General features: G+C 45.4%; 1 protein-coding gene across 5 annotated transcripts in view; it reads right to left on the reverse strand.

Moving 5' to 3' along the window:
- STK39 (serine/threonine kinase 39) overlaps positions 1-20303 on the reverse strand; it is a 439620-nt gene that overhangs the window by 222248 nt on the left and 197069 nt on the right. For all 5 annotated transcript variants that reach the window (XM_045780401.2, XM_045780409.2, XM_045780437.2 and 2 more), the window contains one exon: positions 494-606. In XM_045780401.2, coding sequence (XP_045636357.1) covers positions 494-606 — 113 coding nt within the window. The remainder of the gene's footprint in view (positions 1-493; positions 607-20303) is intronic.

Below are 20303 nucleotides of genomic sequence, written 5' to 3' on the forward strand. Positions count from 1 at the left end.
ACCCTGCAGTATTTTGAATAACCGAAATGTGTAGGTCATTTAGTAATTTCTGAAAGGCAAAATGACCGACAAAGGGCTTGGGGAGTAATTCCTATTTATGTCACGACTCTAGACGGAGGGCCAGGAGCTCTCCAACCCAGCTCTGCACTCAGTATCACAGGACCTGAGGCATCATCGAACTGTGTCTGTTCCCTGGTTTCCCAAAAGAGAGTGTCAGCGCAGAGACCAGCCCCAACCTGGAATGATGAGGCCTGAACAAAATCCTGCTTGTCAAAGTGAAGTAAGTCGTACAGTATACAACACAATTGTAAGGGACGGTACAGTTAATCAGGGGAGGAACAGCGATGTGGGCTGCTTCCCAAGAAATACCCGTGTCAAAATAGGAGAGAACACCAAATTGCCTTTGCTCTCTCTTCCCCCGCTTCTCCGGCCCATCTCTGCATACCCATCGGGGAAGAAAAGCAACCGGTGGGTATCCTTCACTTTTACTTACTAATAGTTCATCCATACTGGTCTGGCATTTTTCCAAGTTGATCCGCTTTATTGCTACGCGTTCTTGCCTGGGCTTGCAGAGAGCAGCCTGAACCACGGCGGTGGCTCCGCTGCCTGAAACAAAAGAAAAACAGCATCAGCTAGTAGGTGGCATGCGGTCTGCTTACCAGTCAGGACCCCCTCCTGAAACAAATACCTTTTTTTTTTTTCAAGGTATTCAAAACACTGTCTTTGAACATATTCTTAAAGAGTTTCTCAGTCTGAAAATAATCATCTGTGGGAGAAAAAGGAAAGAGCGGGCTCCTTGACGGGATACAACACCAATGCCCGCACTCCAGAAGCTACAGTCTGCACCCAGAAAGCCCACTGCGATCCAGCATGCTTACTGCTGCCCTGAACAAAGGCTGATAAAGTGACGGGTCTGAGGTCACAGGGACAAGGTACTCGAGTCTCTAAGCACAACGTCACCTGGAGGCCGTTACCATCGCTGGCCCCCAGTATCCTCTCACTTCAGCGCCCTGACAATATCTTGAGCTCTCCTTCCACTTCAGCCCAAACCAAACCACTCCGCCCGAACTACTTCAGGGTTTCCACAGGACGCTGTGACAACTTCTCCGCTCGGAGTGCTCTTTGAGCTTACTCCGTGTGCACCTGCTCTACAATTAGAAGAACAGGAATCAGCCCGAGGATTCTCATGTTGAAAGCACGACGTTCAAGGATGCCGAGCAAGTGATGCAAATGTGTAATTACACGAGCTCTCAGCTTTCATACGAATTTCCTACTTCTAAGGTTCCATGATCCTTAGCTAATGCACTCAAACTCCTAGGAGACAGAGTCATGTCATTATCCATATTTTATAAGAGCAAAATGTAGACGTGTAATGATTTGTGGCAGAGCACAAAGAGCTCCTAATCCGATTTCTATTCCACGGGGGCAAAAAGACCTCTAGGTTAAGGCATCTCACTTCTGCAAAGAATACCAAAAACCTCCCTAGGAGCACGTAAATCCTCTACCAAGACAGCCGAGCAGAGACAACCTGCGCTCAGGGCTGTGCAAGCAGGGGCCCAGGTGTGACCATGTATCTTTCTCCTTGAAGCTTTTCTTCGAGGACTACTTCTCAAATGAGTCATCCAATATCATCAAATGGGGGAGGGGGCAGCTTTGGGCAATACAGAAGCGAGATCAGTACTAGCTTTCCTTACAGACGTGACAGGCATGACATTTCTGGTGCAAATCAATCCTTTCCCACACCAAGGAAGTGCCCAAGTGGGGGTCTTTGGAGCTGAAAGTCTGCCCTTTCTTCTGTCCTGTGGTCTCAACATCAGCTCTGGTCCCCAGATCTGGTGTCCCAAGCAGATCACCCTCTGCTCCAAAACCGGGTCTCCAACTACAAGACTCCCATTCCAGAAAGCCCAACCTCTGTTCAGCGAGAGAAATCGCATATACTAAGCACCCTCTGTATGGTAGGCACTTTACTCATGCAATTCTCATTACAAGCCTGCACGTTTTTTATTCCTAGCCTCATTTCATATGTGAGAACACTGGGACTTGGAAAACTTGCCCACACAGCTAAGTGCCCGGGCCGGGGTCTGAGTCAGGTCGGCCAGACTCCAAGCTCCATGCTTTTCCCTGCTTCCCAAGGCCAGAGCTCACGCTTCCCTTCCTCGCTTGCCCTGGCCTTAAAGGACAGAAAACTGTCCTATGTGCTTGAACAAAAGAGAAACCACGCAGAGAGAAGAGTCCAGTGAGCCCTACTCTCTAGTTCAAGGAGAGAGTGCTATTGTCAGAGGTTGTTAAAAGGGCCTCCCTGTCCTTAATCTCACTGCCTGCTCCATCAGCTACTATTCCAAGTCCCACCATATCGGGCTTGGCCCTGCAGATCAGAGCATGCTGGGTTCAATCCAGAATGCTCTAGATATCAGAGCCAAATACTACAAAGAGGCCTGCTGATAGCAAAATGTACTTTCCAGTCAAGGTCTCCAGAACAAGACACCATCACTGACTGAGCCACAGAGAAAGCGATAAGTAGCTGGTGAGCACTGGGCCTGCTATCCAGCAGAGAAATCAACACACATCTTTAACGAACTGATGGGAAAGCATTCTCAGCTCTACCTGTTGTAAATCTGCCCCCCAGTACTACTCCCCCCCCCCACAACCCTTAATCCACATCCCAGAACATTTTCAAACCAGGTGAACTGAAAAACAGGAAAGAGGAAAATACACTCCCAGAAAGGCTAACAAGGGGGCTTCCTCCCAGGGTCTGGTAAATCCTTGACTATCAAAGTCTCCTGACTTCCACAGACACATGCAAGAATGCGGACAAAAATAAGAATTCTGGACAGAAAGAGGCAGCAGGAGGGAAAGTCTTTTATTAGAGTTTCACAACTAGAGAGTTGTTATTACATAACGACTACAACTGACTAAAGAACAACCGGAAGTTTCTTGTCTCCAGAGAGAATAATCCTGGGGTTCCTGTCTTAGCGTGAATGCATGTAACCACTCACTGGACAATTTAGGACACCGCTTTGACCCTAAAGATTTCCCTCACCCGCAAGGGAGATCAAGAACAATGACAGAGGGGCAGGAAGCCTTAGGGACCACCAAGTCCAACCCCTAGCTTTACAGATGAGGAAGGGAAGGGGAAGGGAAAGGGAAGGAGAAGGGGGAGGGGGAGGGGGAGGGGGAGGGGGAGGGGGAGGGGGAGGGGGAGGGAAGGGAAGGGAAGGGAAGGGAAGGGAAGGGAAGGGAAGGGAAGGGAAGGGAAGGGAAGGGAAGGGAAGGGCACTCTCACTGGAAAGCACCTTGATCTGTATGGGCTTCCAGCCTCCGAAACTGTGAGAATTAAGCGCGTGTTGCGGGAAGTGCCCAGCCCCTAGTACTCTGTTACAGCAGCCCAAGCTGACTAATACAAAAGCCCTTCATTGTCGGTTCTAAGTCACTGCCTCGCTATCACCAGTGGTAAATAATAACGCCGTGAAAATCAGGTCTCAACAACTGCCTGATGAAGTCAACAGCAAGATAAGGTAACATTCAATGGAAGGGCCTCCGGTTGGCCACTGAAACTCCTAAATCTTAGGTTAGTAAGACCCTAGAAAAGGAGGTTCAACAAGAATTCTATCCTGTCCTTTCAACCTGGTACCAATTTCCTCTGTGATGTGGGGCCTCATTTTTCTCTAAATCTAGTTTCCTTAATGGGCATAATAAAATCTACCTGTGACGCCTAATAACATCCCTGGAAACATGAACTCAGTAAACGTTAGGCTCTCTCTCTGAAATGCATTCCGCACCTGCACAATTAAGGAGCTAGACTGTATCTGTAGTTTGCACTACCCTCTAGGGAAAAGAGAGAAGGCAGAGTAGCTCCAGATCAGTACTAAGTAGCATTCTGCTTACAGGAAGATTCAGTTGGTTTAAAGAGGGGAAAAGGAGGGCTAACCTCGAAAACTGGGAGACTAAATGATTCCTAAGGTCTGAGACAGCATGATGAGTCTAAGAGTCTAAAATATGAGAAGAATCCAGAGAATTCTGGAATAGCTATGAATTACGATTCTATAACTAAACTTCTCATTGATAAGGAACTCTGATATCTAACCTAAAAATTACTTTTAATAATCTCGGTCTACCTGGATTGCATGAGTTCATAACCTAGTCCTACCACATACAAATGCTTATTCTTCAATCACTGACTTAGCTTCTCCATGCTTCAATTTCTTCATTTATATGATGGCGATAACAGCACAGAGCTCACAGGGTAGCTGTGAGGATCAAATGAGTTAATACACGGAAAGCCCTTGGAACTGTGCCTAGTACATAGGAAGCACTAATTAAATCGTAAGTTATAGTATTACTTCTCCAAGTCAACTGGTGTCCGGCCAATTTGCTGTTTTAATGCTACATATTTCATGATGTTGACATACCATCATTTATTCAGCCCTTCTCCATTCATCAATCTTCTCTTTATTTCCAGTTTTCCGTCCAGTATGAATAATGTAGCAATAAATAGCCGGTACTTTAAAATATATATATATTAGTCCATAAGAACTTTTCTTTATGATAAAGTTAGAATGTAGCCAACTGTCCAGTAACCTCTCCTTATAAATGTCAGGATTTAAAAGCAAACAAACAACATAGATATTCTATTAGCCTATAATGGGAATAGTGGCCAGTGGAAGGAAGCTGTCGTCACATCCTACTTAAATGAGGAGCACCCAGCCAAAACTTTTCCTAAGAGTTTGCCCGTCTCTTAGCACATGAAAGGACGCCTTCATTCTGCTTACCTGTCCTTTCTCAGTGCACAGTGTCCGGAGGGGCATCAGGCTTGCTTTCTGGATGTGCTGGTTGGTGGTGGATAATTAACAAAACAAATGGCTCCGGCCCAGCTGATGACTTCTTCCAATTCTCTCTTTATCCAACTCACTATATGTGTTCTATTTATGTCATGTGTCTGACCTCAAAGGCCATGAGACCAGGCAAGGTCACGAGAGCCGGAAGCTGACCAGTGTGTGAATGGACACACACGTGAACCCTGCAAGGGCACAGCTGCCACTCTGCCCCCGCTAATGTCGCCATGGAAGATCGCCAACCTAGCACGGCAAGATTCTGATTTGTGCAGAAAAGCTGAAAACTCAGAATTTTGTTTGAAATCTCCTAATAAGACAAGGTTAGCAATTAAATTTTTGTGAAATATAAAAGCATTGTGAGTCACGCTGAAGCTTGCCACAGGCTGTATTTTGCCTCCCGGTGTAACTACTATTCGGCTTCAAAGGCACCCTTCCTTACCTGACGGTCCAATTTTTAAATTATTAGCTTACAGATATGAAGTTGCCATTCTTTTGGATCAAAAGTGATCACATTTCCAATGATTCAACATAATATATGTACATACTCAGGACACGGGCCCAAACTGACTGACTACATGTGGGCCGTGTTGCCATCCACCTTATCCCACCATTTCCCATCAAGAGAAATCTATCAGGGCTATTTTCCTGTCATTTGGTACATCCTATGTGAAAGGAACAGCGCAGTAAACTCTCAGGTCAAACCCGAAGAACAGAAATGGTAAGACAGGTGTTATAAGCAATTCATTATGTGGATTCCTTAATGAAACCGATGCTCCTGCCAGCCTGTCTGATAACTGGTACACCGATTGTGTGTATACCCTGGGCAGGGCACAGCAAGGCCACGTTTTTCACAGAAGCAACAAACAAGGGACCCCCCCCCCCCCCGCAGGGACCTTGTTTGTGTTACAATCACGCCGGCCGAGTTACATCCTTCTGCCTCCATCAAAAGAACCAGTCGGTGGACCCACCTTCTGGAATTGCTGGAGCAGAGTAAGAGCTCACACAAAATTAAATGAAGACGAGGGTGTTGTGGAGAAATGGCCACTGAGCAAATATGCTCACATTTCACCACTGACCTACACAAAACTCCCTTACCTGGGAGAGCCTGGCTTGTTGGAACCTTTAGAGGTCACAGACCTCACCAAAGGAAAGCAGCACTTGTATGTAACTCAGCAAGAGCCATCTGATAATGCCACAGAAAAACAAAAAGTAGCCTGGGGATCTGATCGTAAGAGAGATAGAGGGGAACTGGGATGTGGAATCAAATTGAAATGAATGTCAATAAATTCACCTTGGACCTCAAGCTACATCTAAAGCAGCAATTTAAAAAAAAAAAACACATTAAAAAAAAACCCTACATTACACTTACTAAATTCAGAAGGTACATGGATTAGGATTACTGATAGAAATAAAATCAATAATGAATATTGCGGGAATACAAGTAAATTCTAGGCACCTGGTTAAAGAGGAGTGGTAAGTATGTGATAAGGAATTATTAAATAACAGACTCTAATTTCCATCAAATTCAATGTGATTAATATTGGGATTCACTCCCAGACATTTTTTTGTTTTCTGAATGATATACACTAGATAAAAAAAGAAAAATCACTCTGAATATGATTACTTGCCAGCTTAAAAAAAAAAAAAAAAAAACTTCATTAGTCTGAAGAGCACTCAGATGTAGGGCTTAGACCCCTCAAAGCTGAAACTGTATTCTAGGATTCTAGTCCTGATGCTGATACTTACCAACATGCAACCTGGAGGAAACACCTCCGTCTGTGAATGTGCATTTATTTGCTAAGAAAAAGAACACCCGATTTTGATGGGGTGGGGGCGTTTGACAAGCTAGCCCCAGGGCTTGGCGAGGAATCCCCTGAGACGCTTCCTCCTCCAACAGCCGCAAGCAGAGGTAGTCATTTCCTCTCTGCTCCCAAGGACCCAGAGCAGCCTCATCCTAACACGTCCAGGATCACAGAGTGGTCTTCCCTGGCCTTATTACTCCTAGAATCGGCCCTTTGGCCGAAGCCCCTGCCTGGAATGCAGGAGGCCCTAGGTAAGTGTTGGCTAAGTGAATAAAACTCCCGTCAGCCCGTCCCTGGGGAAGCCAGGTAGACACAAGAGAGGTGAAGCCGTGTTTTACGCAGAGAGCACCAGGGCCCTGGAAGACCATCCAATCCAGAGGCAAGGAGGAAGAGCAATTTTACTCGATATGTTGTCTCTGACCTACTCGTTGTGTGTGTTTTAAGTAGTTAATTGGTGGATGTGGCAATGAACTTCAAGAACAGGCCTAGGGAGGCCATGTGCCTGAAGGCATTTCTGATCTGCAGAACATCTGTTTCCATTTTAGAGTCAAATGTCACAGGAAAGCTCATACTAAAGAGCAGTGTTCCACCACAATGGGTAGGGAACTTCAGTTTTAAAAAATTAAATCCCCTGGCCGCTGCTCAGCATGTAGGAGCCACGCAAAATGCGGCAGGCTAATACAGTAGGGCCTCTGAGGGCTCCCCGTGAGCATAGAGTAGTGACATAAAACACCTAACAAGGTGAAGAGGGGATAGGAGCCATCAGCAGCCCTCCAAATCCATGCACCAGGCCCTGGACTGCAGGACGGACACGCTCCTACAGAGCACATTTGATTTTCAGATTCATTTAAAGGTCGAATTCAAGTCCTTGCCCCCTGCACACTCAAAGCCCCGTGATCTGGCAGAACTGAAAAACTTCCTGTTCTGCTCCAAGGGGGCAGTTCAACCCCTCCCAGCAAAACCCACTCGTTCTACTGATTAAATCAACCCAACAGAAGCCAACATTCCACAGAGGAATGTCCATTGCTATTCATACAGATAAACAGATACACCCACTGGCGAAGGCCAAAAGACACAAGTGTCCTGGTCCCAACAGGGTGTTCTAACATGACGTCTCTCATGCCTCACTGCTCCAACCTGAAGCCACTTGGAAACGGGAAAGGCTGCAAATACAAAAAGAAGAGCTGGTCTCTACTCCAAGGTCAGTTCCATTCATCCCATCTCAGCTACACGCATGTTGCCTTTGTATGAATAGGAGAAAGGTATCTCTCTCTCTGAATGGACACAAACCTGGATGTGGAAGGCCTGACAAGGGGACGATGCACAATTAGGGGGGAAAGCTCCTTTCTCCCAGTTATTGCATCATAGTTCACTGGGCTGAACGAGGGCTGATGTTCGGCCTCTAGGGGCAATGTACAACCCTGTTGGCCTTGGAACAAAGATTACTATATCCAAAGCACCCATTCTATAAAAACAAAAATAAGTTAGGTTCCTTACTAAGCCCCGGGACAACAACCCCAGACCTAAGAAACAGCCCCCTGAGAAGGCCCTGGATAGGGGAGGATTTTCTCAAAGCCTCTAAGACAGAGTAACTACATCGGAAACACCTACAATGTCTATTTCAAAAACGGTGAGCCCATATCCAACCTACTGAATCAGGATTACTAAAACTGGCGGCCTGATACGTGCCTTTTTTTGTTGTTGTTGTTAGAGAGAGAGCTTGAACAGGAGCAGAGGGGAGGGGCAGAGAGAGAGAGAGAGAATCTTAAGCAGGCTCCATGTTCAGTGAGGAGCCCCACTCAGCACGGAGCCCGACTCAGGGCTCGATCTCACAACCCCCAGGATCGTGACCTGAGCCAAAATCAAGAGTCGGATGCTCAACTGAGTGAGCCACCCAGGCTCCCCACTGATATGTGTATTTTTTTTTCAAAGATTTTATTTATTTATTTGACAGAGAGAGAGAGACAGCCAGCGAGAGAGGGAACACAAGCAGGGGGAGTGGGAGAGGAAGAAACAGGCTCAGCGTAGGAGCCTGATGTGGGGCTCGATCCCAGAACGCCAGGATCACACCCTGAGCCGAAGGCAGACGCCTAACAACTGAGCCACCCAGGCGCCCCTGATATTTGTATTTTTAATAAGCCTCTCCAGGGATCCCGCTATACTCTCAAAGTTTGAAATCCATGGTTTCTGGGTATCAGCTTGCCTTTCCCTTCCCCTGCCAGGACACAGGAAGATTTATCAGTTAGAGGCCAGTTAGGAAAATAGAAACAACACTAGGTACTACAACAGATATCATTTGATACACAGAAGTGGTTCAACAAGCGTCAGAGAGCTGGAAAGACTGAGCAATAGCACTAAACTGTGGGAAGGAGCTCCCACCCCTGGGGCGCGGGATGGGGAGTCAAAGGGAGGAGCTGGGGTTATGGGAATCTAACAGTGGAAAGGAGGAGAGCCACAGAGCTGGGAGCAGATCTCTTGAAGAACAGGTGCTGGCACCTCGGGACCCTTTGGGAAGGTCCATGTGGGGCAAGAACTCAAACTTCTGAGAATGGCCAGGCAATGGATTCTCTGAGGGGTGCCAGGAGGCTGGTTCCAGGATGTAGCAAGGTGCTGGAAATAGGAACCAATGGCAGCTAGCAGAGTGAAGGGCCCTTTCTGGAATGAGGCTGACAAGCACAGCAAGCAAATGCAATGAATCACGTCCCTTCTGCCTCCTCCAGCCTCCCGGAAGCCCTCTAGCAGCCCCTATTAGAGAGCTTAACAGGGAAACAGCAGGCAGAGGAGGAACGTGGATTGCCGAGTAACAGCCCAATACACAAGGCAGTCTAGAAAGGTCTATCTGGTGCCTAGAGACAACCACTTAATAAGGAGCCAAGGGAATAGGATGTCCATCAGCCCCACACGAGGCTGGTGCCTATTCCAAGCTCCACCTAGCAAGGGTTGGCCTTGTCCTTTTCATTCTCATTCACTCTGTTTTCAAACACAATTCCTGAAATGGCCCCTTTTAATATCTAACACTCCCAAAATGTTCATTCTGTCCTTACGACCCCAGCTCAGCCCCATTCTACCTCCTTTTGGTCAGGTAGTAGTAACGAGTGGGGGTCTAGGGCCAGACAGCCCTATCAGCAATGTGACCTTGGGCAAGTTGCTTTGTACCTCTATGCCTCAGTTTCCTTAACTATAAAAAGGGAATGGCAATGGTAGCTACCTCATGGGATGGCTGTAAATATTACATGAGATAATACACACAAATAAAGCAATATAAAGGAACATGTCTGCCACATAAATGGCTAATTATGTTTTGACTGTATTATCAACAGTATGAGTATCCCAGACACCTGGAAAGAAACTAGAACGAGGTCTACTATAAGTTTCTTAAAAACAAACAAACAAACAAAAAAGCTTTTTTATCCTCCTCCCCCCGGGATCACCTCCGTTCCCACAGAGCCCCACTTCTTAGGTTCCTGTGACGGAAGCTAAGTCCCCCTCTTCCAACCCTACTCCTGGTAGCCAGCACTGACGACTAAGTTTTATACGACAATGACTGGGTGTACATAAAATTATGCAGGGAAATGATTCATTGTTCAAGATCCACTTCTCTGGTAATTATCCTTGGCTACCACATCCATGAAGCAGCAAGTAACTAAAACAACTCTCCTAGCTCAAGGACACTGGAAAAAAGTCCACTCATGTGAATGCCACCCACCCCTCCCTCCTTCTCCATCTGATCTGACTTTACTCATAATCTCGCTCCTGCTTATCTGGTCTCCCCCGGCAACCTGAGGTTCTCCCCCAAGTAATACCACACAACACGAGGTAAGGGAACCCTAAAGGGTAGAGGTCTTCCTGCCTCTCTCTCTCTCTCTCTCTCTCTCTCTCTCTCTCTCTCGACACAGAATTCACGCAGAAGCGGAGGGAAGAGGCCACCATCTAAAATGCTGGCAGAAAAGAAGAGGTACAAGGGAGTGCTAATTACAGGAACGCAGAGGTCCAGTGTGGTGGAAAGCAGGGCCTCAGCAATCTGAGCGGGCCCGGAGCGCAGTGGTGAGAAAGAAGGCCAAGAAGCACCCCACAAAGGGCACTTCGCACCGCGAGGGGCCTGCTCACCACTGGGAGCCTGATGGAAGAAGCAGCCTGACCCGCCTCCAGCAGCCCCACCGTGTGGGTCCCCGCAAGGAGGCACCTGCAAGACCTCACAGTGCCATCAGGGGGAGCCCAGTAGGACACCAGGAGAACTCTCCCTCCCGTGGTCTTGAGGTTAGGGGCCAAAATGTTAGAGGACTATGCAGGAACTCGAAAGCGCGCAGATAGTGCAAGGGGTCACCTGGGTATGGCAGGAACAGGCAGTCGCTGACTCCGCGGGGCGGGGGCTCCCCGGTGATCCGATGCAGCCAGTCCATGGACCGCACTTGGAACTGCTAGAGCACAGGGGCGGTAGCTGACCCAAATCACCCAGATCCCCACCTCCTAACAAAGGATCAGAGTGTTTGGAAACCTCCTGACCCACCCCTCCTCAACCCCAACAGCTGATTGGGGAGGGCGGCAGGAGCCACGGGGAGCAGATGCCTGGGGAGTCTGGGAGAAGAGGCACCCACTTGCCTGGGGAAGGGGTTCCCCGGCCTACAGGAGTCCAGAGGGAGCAAATGCCTCCACAGGGAACCACACTTGGTAATTTTATGTGTAGTTAGCTCTTCAAAAATGAAGATTCAACACTCTTCCCCTTAATGTTTATTACTTGATTTTTCAGTATATTTTCAGAAACTGGCTACGAATGAAAGATGAGGCCAACTCTACTTTCCTGCCTCAGGAGACGAAGTGTAATTTAACTTCCAAAATTACTTCCAGCAACTGTGGCTTAAATTAACTTGGGCTTCAGTTACCTGGAAATTTATTCCATTAATCCAGAAAACAGGATTCCTCAAATATTATGGGTAACGAAGGGTACACGGTAAACAAAAGTGGCCAGTCAGATCACTGTAAATGCTTTTATTCAACACACATTAGACAATTAAACTTTATAACAGCAATACGATGTCTAAATTCAACATACACAGATTACCTCGTATGGCATTTCAAGAAAAAGAATTATTACAAATAATAATTTTGTTAATTGAAACTCCCCTCTTGTAGCATGAGGCCTAGGTCCCCATCTCCGTGACCCCATCTCTAACTGGCAGCTGACGTGTATTCTACGGAGGGCTGCAAAGGGGGGGACTGTGACATGGAGTCACTCATTTCTCACCTCTTGTTTTAGTAGCTAGGCTGACTGGATTGGTAAGTACTTCTTAAACTGATCTTTTAAGAGAGAAACTCCTTTATCTCCTTTCTGTTTCATTTACTCATCAAACAATCGAAGTGTTCAGTTTCATGTATTTGCTATCAAGTTTCTGGCTAACCAATGCTTCTGTCTTGAACTCCAAGTTCTCAGGAGGCAGTCACCTCCACTCTCAGTGTGCTTTGTTCACTGCCAAGAAGACCCCTCTTGCACATAAGTTAATAAAAACCTGTTGGCCAGGCCCTCAGATCTAGGCTCCAAGCTGCTGGCCCACCAGCTACAGTGTATGGACCAAAATCCTGAAAATGCCCTGGTTTCAGATTCAATCTTCTCATGTGTCAACTAGCTCCACTTTGTTACTCCGGCCAATGCAGTCCCAGTCAGGAGACCAAGATGGATAGAGAGGCGTAACAAGTCCACCACCAGCAGTGGGAACAGAGTGGGAAGGAACAACCACAAGCATGTGATCTATCATGTACAATAACTGTAATAATGCCTTCAACACCCACAGAATAACAGCATCTCAACGTTGAAAAAAAAACTGCATTTTATCGTTCATACAATCATATGACAAAGACTACGCATTTGTTTATTTATTCAGAGATTTTACTGAGCTTCAAAGAACGCACCAGGCACTATTTAAGGTGCTGGGAATGAGGCAGAGAGGAAAAAGCACGTGCCCTCCAAGAGTTTGCATTTTCACTGGGATGACAGGCATAGATTTCTTTAAAAATTTGTGAGTAAGAATTTGATTTTGTGGTAAGTAGTATGACAAAACAGATATTATATCAGTTTATGGGAAGATCACTTGAGCTATGATGGTCAGGGAGGCCTCTCTGAGGTGCTGACATCTGGGCTGAATTGAAGAAGCCACAAAGATTTGTGGGTGGAATATTCCAAGAAGAGAGGCAGCACATGCAAAGGGCCTGAGGCAGAAATAAGTTTGGAGAGCCTGAGGGACAGAGACAATGGTAGTGTGCTTGGAGCTTGTTGATAGAGAGGGTAGGTGGAAAAAGAGATGGTCGGATAGGTAGGCAGAGGAATGAACACACAGAGAGAGCCCTGTTGGCCAAAATAAGTACTTTGGAGAATTCTGACGAGAGTTATTGACTCACATTTATACTGCTCACTCCAGCTGCTCCGTGCACATAAGGTTATAATGTGAAGCAAGAGCAGATGCAGCGTGATTGGTGAGGAAGTTGCCAGAGACGGGCAGGCACGAATTCATGACGGCTAAAGCTCGGGTGACCGAAGGGGGGGGAGAAAAGTGGCTGGATTAGGGATATATTTGGAAGTAGAGCCGTGGGATTTGCTGACTGACTGGATGTTAACTAGGGGGGGCATGGGGGCATTTAGGTAATAAAACTAAATGCATGATCACCTCCACTATAATCATCACTGCATTTTATAACAAACGGGCTTGATTCTCTCTTCATCTTCACCCTTTCCAAAACTCTGCCACCAGAGCTGTCCCTCCACCAGACCACATGCCGCTTGCGCCCAATGACAACTTAAAAAGCTTGAGCTACCGTGCATTTGTTCGACCAAGTGAAGAAGAGGAAGGATGAGGACGCAGGGGCCGGAGATGCGGAGACCAGGCTGCCGCCCGCTCCCACTTACTGAGGAGACGCAAGCAAGAGCAGGGGCTGTGCTTCCGCACGGTCAAGAGGTGTTCTCAGGGAAGAAAGAATTGTTCAGTCATTTCCTACAAAAGAATATTTGTGTGGACTGCCTCCTATGAAGAAACATGTTTTAAAACCAAAAACCGGGGGCGCCTGGGTGGCACAGCGGTTAAGCGTCTGCCTTCGGCTCAGGGCGTGATCCCGGCGTTATGGGATCGAGCCCCACATCAGGCTCTTCCGCTATGAGCCTGCTTCTTCCTCTCCTACTCCCCCTGCTTGTGTTCCCTCTCTCGCTGGCTGTCTCTCTCTGTCGAATAAATAAATAAAATCTTTAAAAAAAAAAAAAAAACAACCAAAAACCGAAATATAAATATTTGGTATTTGGAGGCATTTTTTTTTTTTTTTTGGTCCATCCCACTCTTTTTTCTCTTGGAGGCTCAAAAGAAATAATTAACCAGTCTAACGAAGGCTTTTTTCCTCTCTTCCTTAAAATTACACCATGCTAAGCAGCCACGACAAAGAGTATTCTGAGTAAGTTTTTTCAAATCCCATTACCCAAACACAACTATTTTCAGGACTGCATATTACATTCTAATCCTTACTCATACGCACACACATATACACTCACATAATAGAGTCAGAGTAATTACGGCTCCGTGCTCTGCTGTTTGCACTGTGAATTAGATTATAAACATTTTTCATGGTTCGACAACATGTTTATAATTACATTCGTTGCACCACAATACCCCAACAGGTTATTGAACCATAAATTCTCACATTTAACCCTAAGATTAGACACTTGAATCCTCCTTTCTCAGGGTTTTGTATCATAATTTCAAAGGAATAATCCACCTTTAGTGCAAATAAAAGCTAAAACAATGCCAAATGCAGAAGCTTCAAGACTCTTATTAAAGTCACTGTATTTGGTAACTCATTAAATTGCTTATAAAATCATTTATCTATCAAGGTGATTTGCCGAACCAAGTGAGTAAAAAGAAATACATCAATTTCATTCCGGGATTATTCACCTAGGATACTAGACTCACTCACAAAGCACAACAGGAAATCGGCTGAACCTGTACCAGAGAGTGGGCACTGATTTTTTTAGAGGGTGAACGGACTAAGGATTTAGAGGACCATCACCTTCTCTGCACTGTGATTCTGCCAAAGTCTTAACCTTCATCAGAGTCCACAGATGAAACACTGCAAGAGACAACTCTGAATGCTTTAAGCATAGTTCCACAATGACATCGTTCACTGTATTTAAACGTGCGTGGGTAATTTAGAACTATATAAATATATAACACAAATAAATGTCATAGACAGAGAGAATAGCATCCTGTATTCTAAAGGTGTCTTTCCTTTAAGGCTTCCTAATCCCTCGAGGCATGGCTAAAAAGTGTCATATGCTATGCTATGCAATTGCCACTTTCCCAGCTGTCCTCCAGAGTCTTCGCAACGGCACTATATTTTAGGCAAAGCTAAAAGTAGCACAGGGGCAAGGGGAGCGCCAGGGGCTTTAGCTTCAGAAAGTATTTCGTACATCCCTTGATACCCTGACACTTCAAGGGTCATGCCGGGCTGCAGACACGAGGCTGACACTACTGAAGTTCGTTCTCAGCTTTAAAAGGAAGGAAACCAGCAGCAGCCTCTTTGGAATATTCGCAAATGCCTCGGACAACGGAATGTCACCTTTTCCATGTATTTTACTCACTGTCCTTCACTTGTGAGTCCAACCATTTCAGGAGAATGCCTGCAGGAGGACAAGAGATGGCTATCTATAGGGAAGATCCCATCATGGGACCCCTTAACTCCATCCTGGAAAGTTAAGGAGGCTGTTCAGATTTGCAAACTGCTTCGTATTTCAAAGTCACTGGTGAAAGGAATTCCATGATGATTCCCTGTATTTTAACATTATTTCAGCGCAGACTCTCACATCTTCTGCCAGCACTTACATTGAACAAAAACTCCAAAAGGACATCCAAATTCTTTGGATAACTGGTGTTCAGCCATAGCCAATAGTGCTTGAAATAATTAAGCTGTCAGCAGGATCTTAGAAATGTCTGGGCTACGAGAGTATCTGGATGTCATATTATATTTCGCGATAGTATCTGACCTCCATTACAATTCCTCATGTTCTCCAGCAAGAAGCAAAATGACCGAACAGGGCCCATAAAATAATGTTCGGTTTTCCATTCACCTTAGTTTCTCTCTCAATCTTTAAAGTAACGTTTTCCTGGGTATTTTTTTAATCTGTGTATCAAAAACTCTATGTCAAAATATTTAAGAAATGGGAAAAGCTATGACTGGTTAAATAGGAAAAAAAGAAAGCAATCCATGGAAATATTAAATGCTATGCCACTAGTCTCAGAGGTCAGCACACTTGAAATCTACAGGACACAAGCATCCCCAGCTACCATCTTACCCTCGACTCTGGAACAAATGTATTTAAAGGATACCACAAGTTAAAATTAGAATTAAAAAAAAAAAAAAAGCCATTCTTGGGGCACCTGTGTGGCTCAGCTGGTTAAGCGTCTGCCTTCACCTCAGGTCATGATCCCGGAGTCCCTGGATGGAGCCCCACATCGAGCTCCCTGCTCAGGGGGGAGTCTGCTTCTCCCTCTGACCCTCCCACCTTTCCTGCTCTCTCTCTCAAATAAATAAAATCGTGAAGAAAAAACCATTCAGTTAAGCAAATTCCTTCTCATCTTCTACTACCATTCAACCAGTAAATATTCACCTTTTATTTTTGTACCAGTTTATAAATAATCATATTTTCTCTACTTGGTTTTATGATGATGAAATCCACAGAAATGTCTACCTGCCGTGGGCCCAGGGACCCAGCGTTACCGGACAGAACAATCATTTCCTGTAGCTCAGGGAGACCAAGACGTATTAACAAACATCTCTGTGTGGGACTGACACCAGCCCAGAACCACCTGACTCCTCGGTCTACACGCTTTTGATGGAAGATTCACAGTCACAGTCTCCAACTCAATAAATTCATCTGACAGGACTTTAAAGAGTGGGGGGGGGACACCAACAAGGAGTTAAAACTTTTTAAAGGCACGTCTCACATGGTTTACATTTTCCAACCACACTCCCCAGTTGACTTTTAATTTCTACCTCACACTTTCATTTATTAAATAGATGGAAATTCCTTCCAAGATTTTCTCTTTAAATATTTTGGATTCGCAGCCCACACCGCAGAGGCCAAAGCTTATGCTAGCAGAGGGCCGCTGTGCCTCATGGAAGAGTGGGTAAAACACACCCCGCAGAAAGAACGTTCTCTGAGAACACATGCAGACCCCGCACAGAAGCACAGGAGAAGCACTGAAATGTATTTCTGGGAAAACCTGGGACGTTTATTTTATCCTTATGTCAGGAAATGACAAACTTTCACTTCAGGAGTTAGCAAGCTCTGGTCACCACAGTCCACTCGGCGAGCCAGCCTCCCACCCTCCAACCTTTTAAAGAGTTGCAAAAAGAAACTCTTGAAAATACAAGTATAGTCAATATTCTAGCTCACCAGGCACAATTCAATGAAAAAAAGAGAGAAACCAGACACAAATAATTGGCAAGTGGATGGAATCTGGTCATTTTTATCCCATTCCTAAAGGAATGCAATTTGAAGCTGGGAGAAATCCCACCCACATTTCACTTCTTTTTCCCTAAAGCCTCCTAAAACCCCCATTGAGAATAAACACCACCTCCCTCCAACATGCTCCTTTCCTAGCCCAAATCACAGATCCATCAGCCAATGAACAAGGAGATTTTCCCAACCCGGCTTCCTGAATTGGTTCCCAAAAGACTTAGGACTCTGAATCAAAATAATGTTCAAGGAGACCATCCAATAAAAAGATATCTCTAGCTGCCATTAAAGCAAGAACAAAGAACAGTTTTGTCCTGTTCAAACAGCTCCAACAGATTATTCTCTGTCAATGGCCCCAAAGAAACAGAAAACAACTGGAGAGGAGGCATCCTAAGGAGACTGAGGCCTCTCCTTCATGCTTGCCCAGGGGCCACATGGCCAGGATTTCTGCAAGTGTTTTTGGTTTTGGGGTTTTTTTTTTTAATTTTTTTAAATTTAAATTCAATTACTTAACATACAATGTATTATTGGTTTCAGAGATAGAGGTCAGTGATTCATCAGTCTTATATAACATCCAGTGCTCATTACATCACGTGTCCTCCTTTATGCCCCTCATCCAGTCACTCTATCCCCCCTCCCCCCTCCCTCCAGCAACACTCAGTTTGTTTCCTATGAGTAAGAGTCTCTTATGGTTCGTCTCCCTCTCTGATTTCGTCTTGTTTTATTTTTTTCCCTCTCTTCCCCTATGATCTTCCGTTTTGTTTCTTAAATTCCATATATGAGTGAGATCATATGATAATTGTCTTTCTCTGATTGACTCATTTTGCATCCACATCGTTGCAAATGGCAAGATTTCCTTTTTTGATGGCTGAGTAATATTCCAGTGTGTGTGTGTGTGTGTGTGTGTGTGTGTGTATGCCACATCTTCTTTATCCATTCATCTGTCAATGGACATCTGGACTCTTCCCATAGTTTGGCTATTGTGGACATTGCTGCTATAAACATTGGGGTGTAGGTGCCCCTTCGAATCACTATGTTTGTTTTGTATCTTTGGGGTAAATACCAAGTGCAATTGCTGGGTTGTAAGGTAGCTCTATTTTCAACTTTTTTGAGGACCCTCCATACTGTTTTCCAGAGTGGCTGTACCAGCTTGCATTCCCACCAACAGGGTAAGAGGGTTCCCCTTTCTCCACATCCTCACCAACATCTGTCGGTTCCTGACTTGTTAATGTTAGCCATTCTGACTGGTGCGAGGTGGTATCTCATTGTGGTTTTGATTTGTATTTCCCTGATGTCGAGTGATGTGGAGCATTTTTTTCATGGCCTGTTAAAACTCTTCACAGTGTAGGGACAGAGGGAACATACTTCAATATCATAAAAGCCATATAAGAAAAGCCCACAGAGAATATCATTCTCAATAGGGAAAAACTGAGAGCTTTTCCCCTAAGGTCAGGGTTCTGCAAGTGTTACCTGCAGATTGCCTGTATCAAAACCACCTGAGTTACTGTGAAAAAGAAAAATGCCAGGATTTGGTCAAACTTCCCAAATAGAACCTCTCGGGGAGGAGCTTGAGGACCCACATGCTTTAACTGGCTCCCTGGGAACTCTTCTGCACAATACAGTTTGAAAACCATCATCAAACTCAAACTACCTCTGTAGATCTCCCAAAGTTTGGACTATCTTTGCCAACACAAACCATGGACACAGTAAATTAAGTCACCGAACCCCTCTATTTACTCACAAGTGCTAATGATCATTCGTACAGACATAGTTCTGTTCACTTTTACTCTGAACAACCCTATGAAGTATTTCATCCCCATTTTATGCCTGAGGAAACAAAGACCCAAGGTCAAACTTTTCATAAGTGGCAGAGTAAAGATGTGTATCCAGGTCTCTTCTGACGTGGGAAAGTCTTCCCTTAAATGGGACCCCCTTTGATAAGCAGGGAAAGTAACTGACTGTCTTCCTGTTCTCCTACTGGTCATTTATACAGTTAGTCATGACGTCCTCCCCCCAGAATTCCACCCCAAAGATAACCACTTCCATCATGCAGCAGTGTCCAAACTGCTAGAACGCTCTCTCTGGATTGGGTTACTACAATTTAACAGACAGAATACATAAAAATTTTGGAAAACATCTGGAGAGATTAAAAAGAGAGAAACGGGGCTATAAGACAATGTTAACAGTTAACTGAGATTAGGCTGAGAGAATACGATCATATGCAGAAGATGGTGAGTGAGCAAACACTTTCAGAGCAACTAACTGAAGCATAAGGAACTTAGGTTAGATGAGCAGATGAACTTTCTGATGGGGAACAGTATAATAAGGGCATGGAGGTTATATAACGCCATGGATGGGAAGATTTACCAAAAACAAACAAACAAACAAAAAAACAAGAGAAAAAAAAAACCATCTTTATATCTAGGGCAGAGTTTCTCAAACTTTAGACATTGACAGGTGTCCCAGAGAAGCAGGAAGAGAAGGTCAAAATCTCCCTCACTTGAGAACCATAGCTCTACGAGGCAGAGGGGGTTCTGTCTAAAAGAGGGAAGAGAGAGAAGTGAGGTGGGGAAGAAACCAGATGTCCTTTCCAAGTATCAAGGTCGTGGCCAAACCAGTCACTGAGAACTGAAACTGCCTGGGGGAAAAATCGAGGAACCCGGATTACCCGGATTACCCAGAAACCGGATGATCGACTGCCCTCAGGAAAACCACAGAAAGGAAGACACGGAGACAAAAGAAGGGAAGAGGAATCACTTTGTCTTGGCAACCCAGTTACGTAAAACTGGGAGTTCCTAGGAGGGCATTCTAGCCGAGGCTGAATTTATGAGACAGGACATGTCACAGCTGTCACCAATGTCAGAGTTGAGGCTTCTTATCGTGTTAAATGGTGTTGACGTGACACCGAGACTGAACACTCTGGAATGTGAAACGTGGGAAAAGAAAGAGTGGGGAGAAACACAGAGCCTTGTCTCTCTTCAAGGCCTGCAGCCACTTGAAAACAAAGAAAAGGTTATAAGATTTGGAGACCCAATGTGTGTTCTTGAAATGCTTGTGAAAGGCACCGCGTGCTTGCCCAGGAGAACTGGAGCAACTCTGGGACGTGTAACGGGGACAGGCTACGTGTCGATCAGCAAGCACTGCCTAAATACACAAGGCGCCACGACAGACCTGTGCACA

The sequence above is a fragment of the Ursus americanus genome, chromosome 1, assembly GCF_024610735.1.
Source record: "Ursus americanus isolate L20-20 chromosome 1, mUrsAme1.1.p, whole genome shotgun sequence".
NCBI classification, from domain to species: domain Eukaryota; kingdom Metazoa; phylum Chordata; class Mammalia; order Carnivora; family Ursidae; genus Ursus; species Ursus americanus.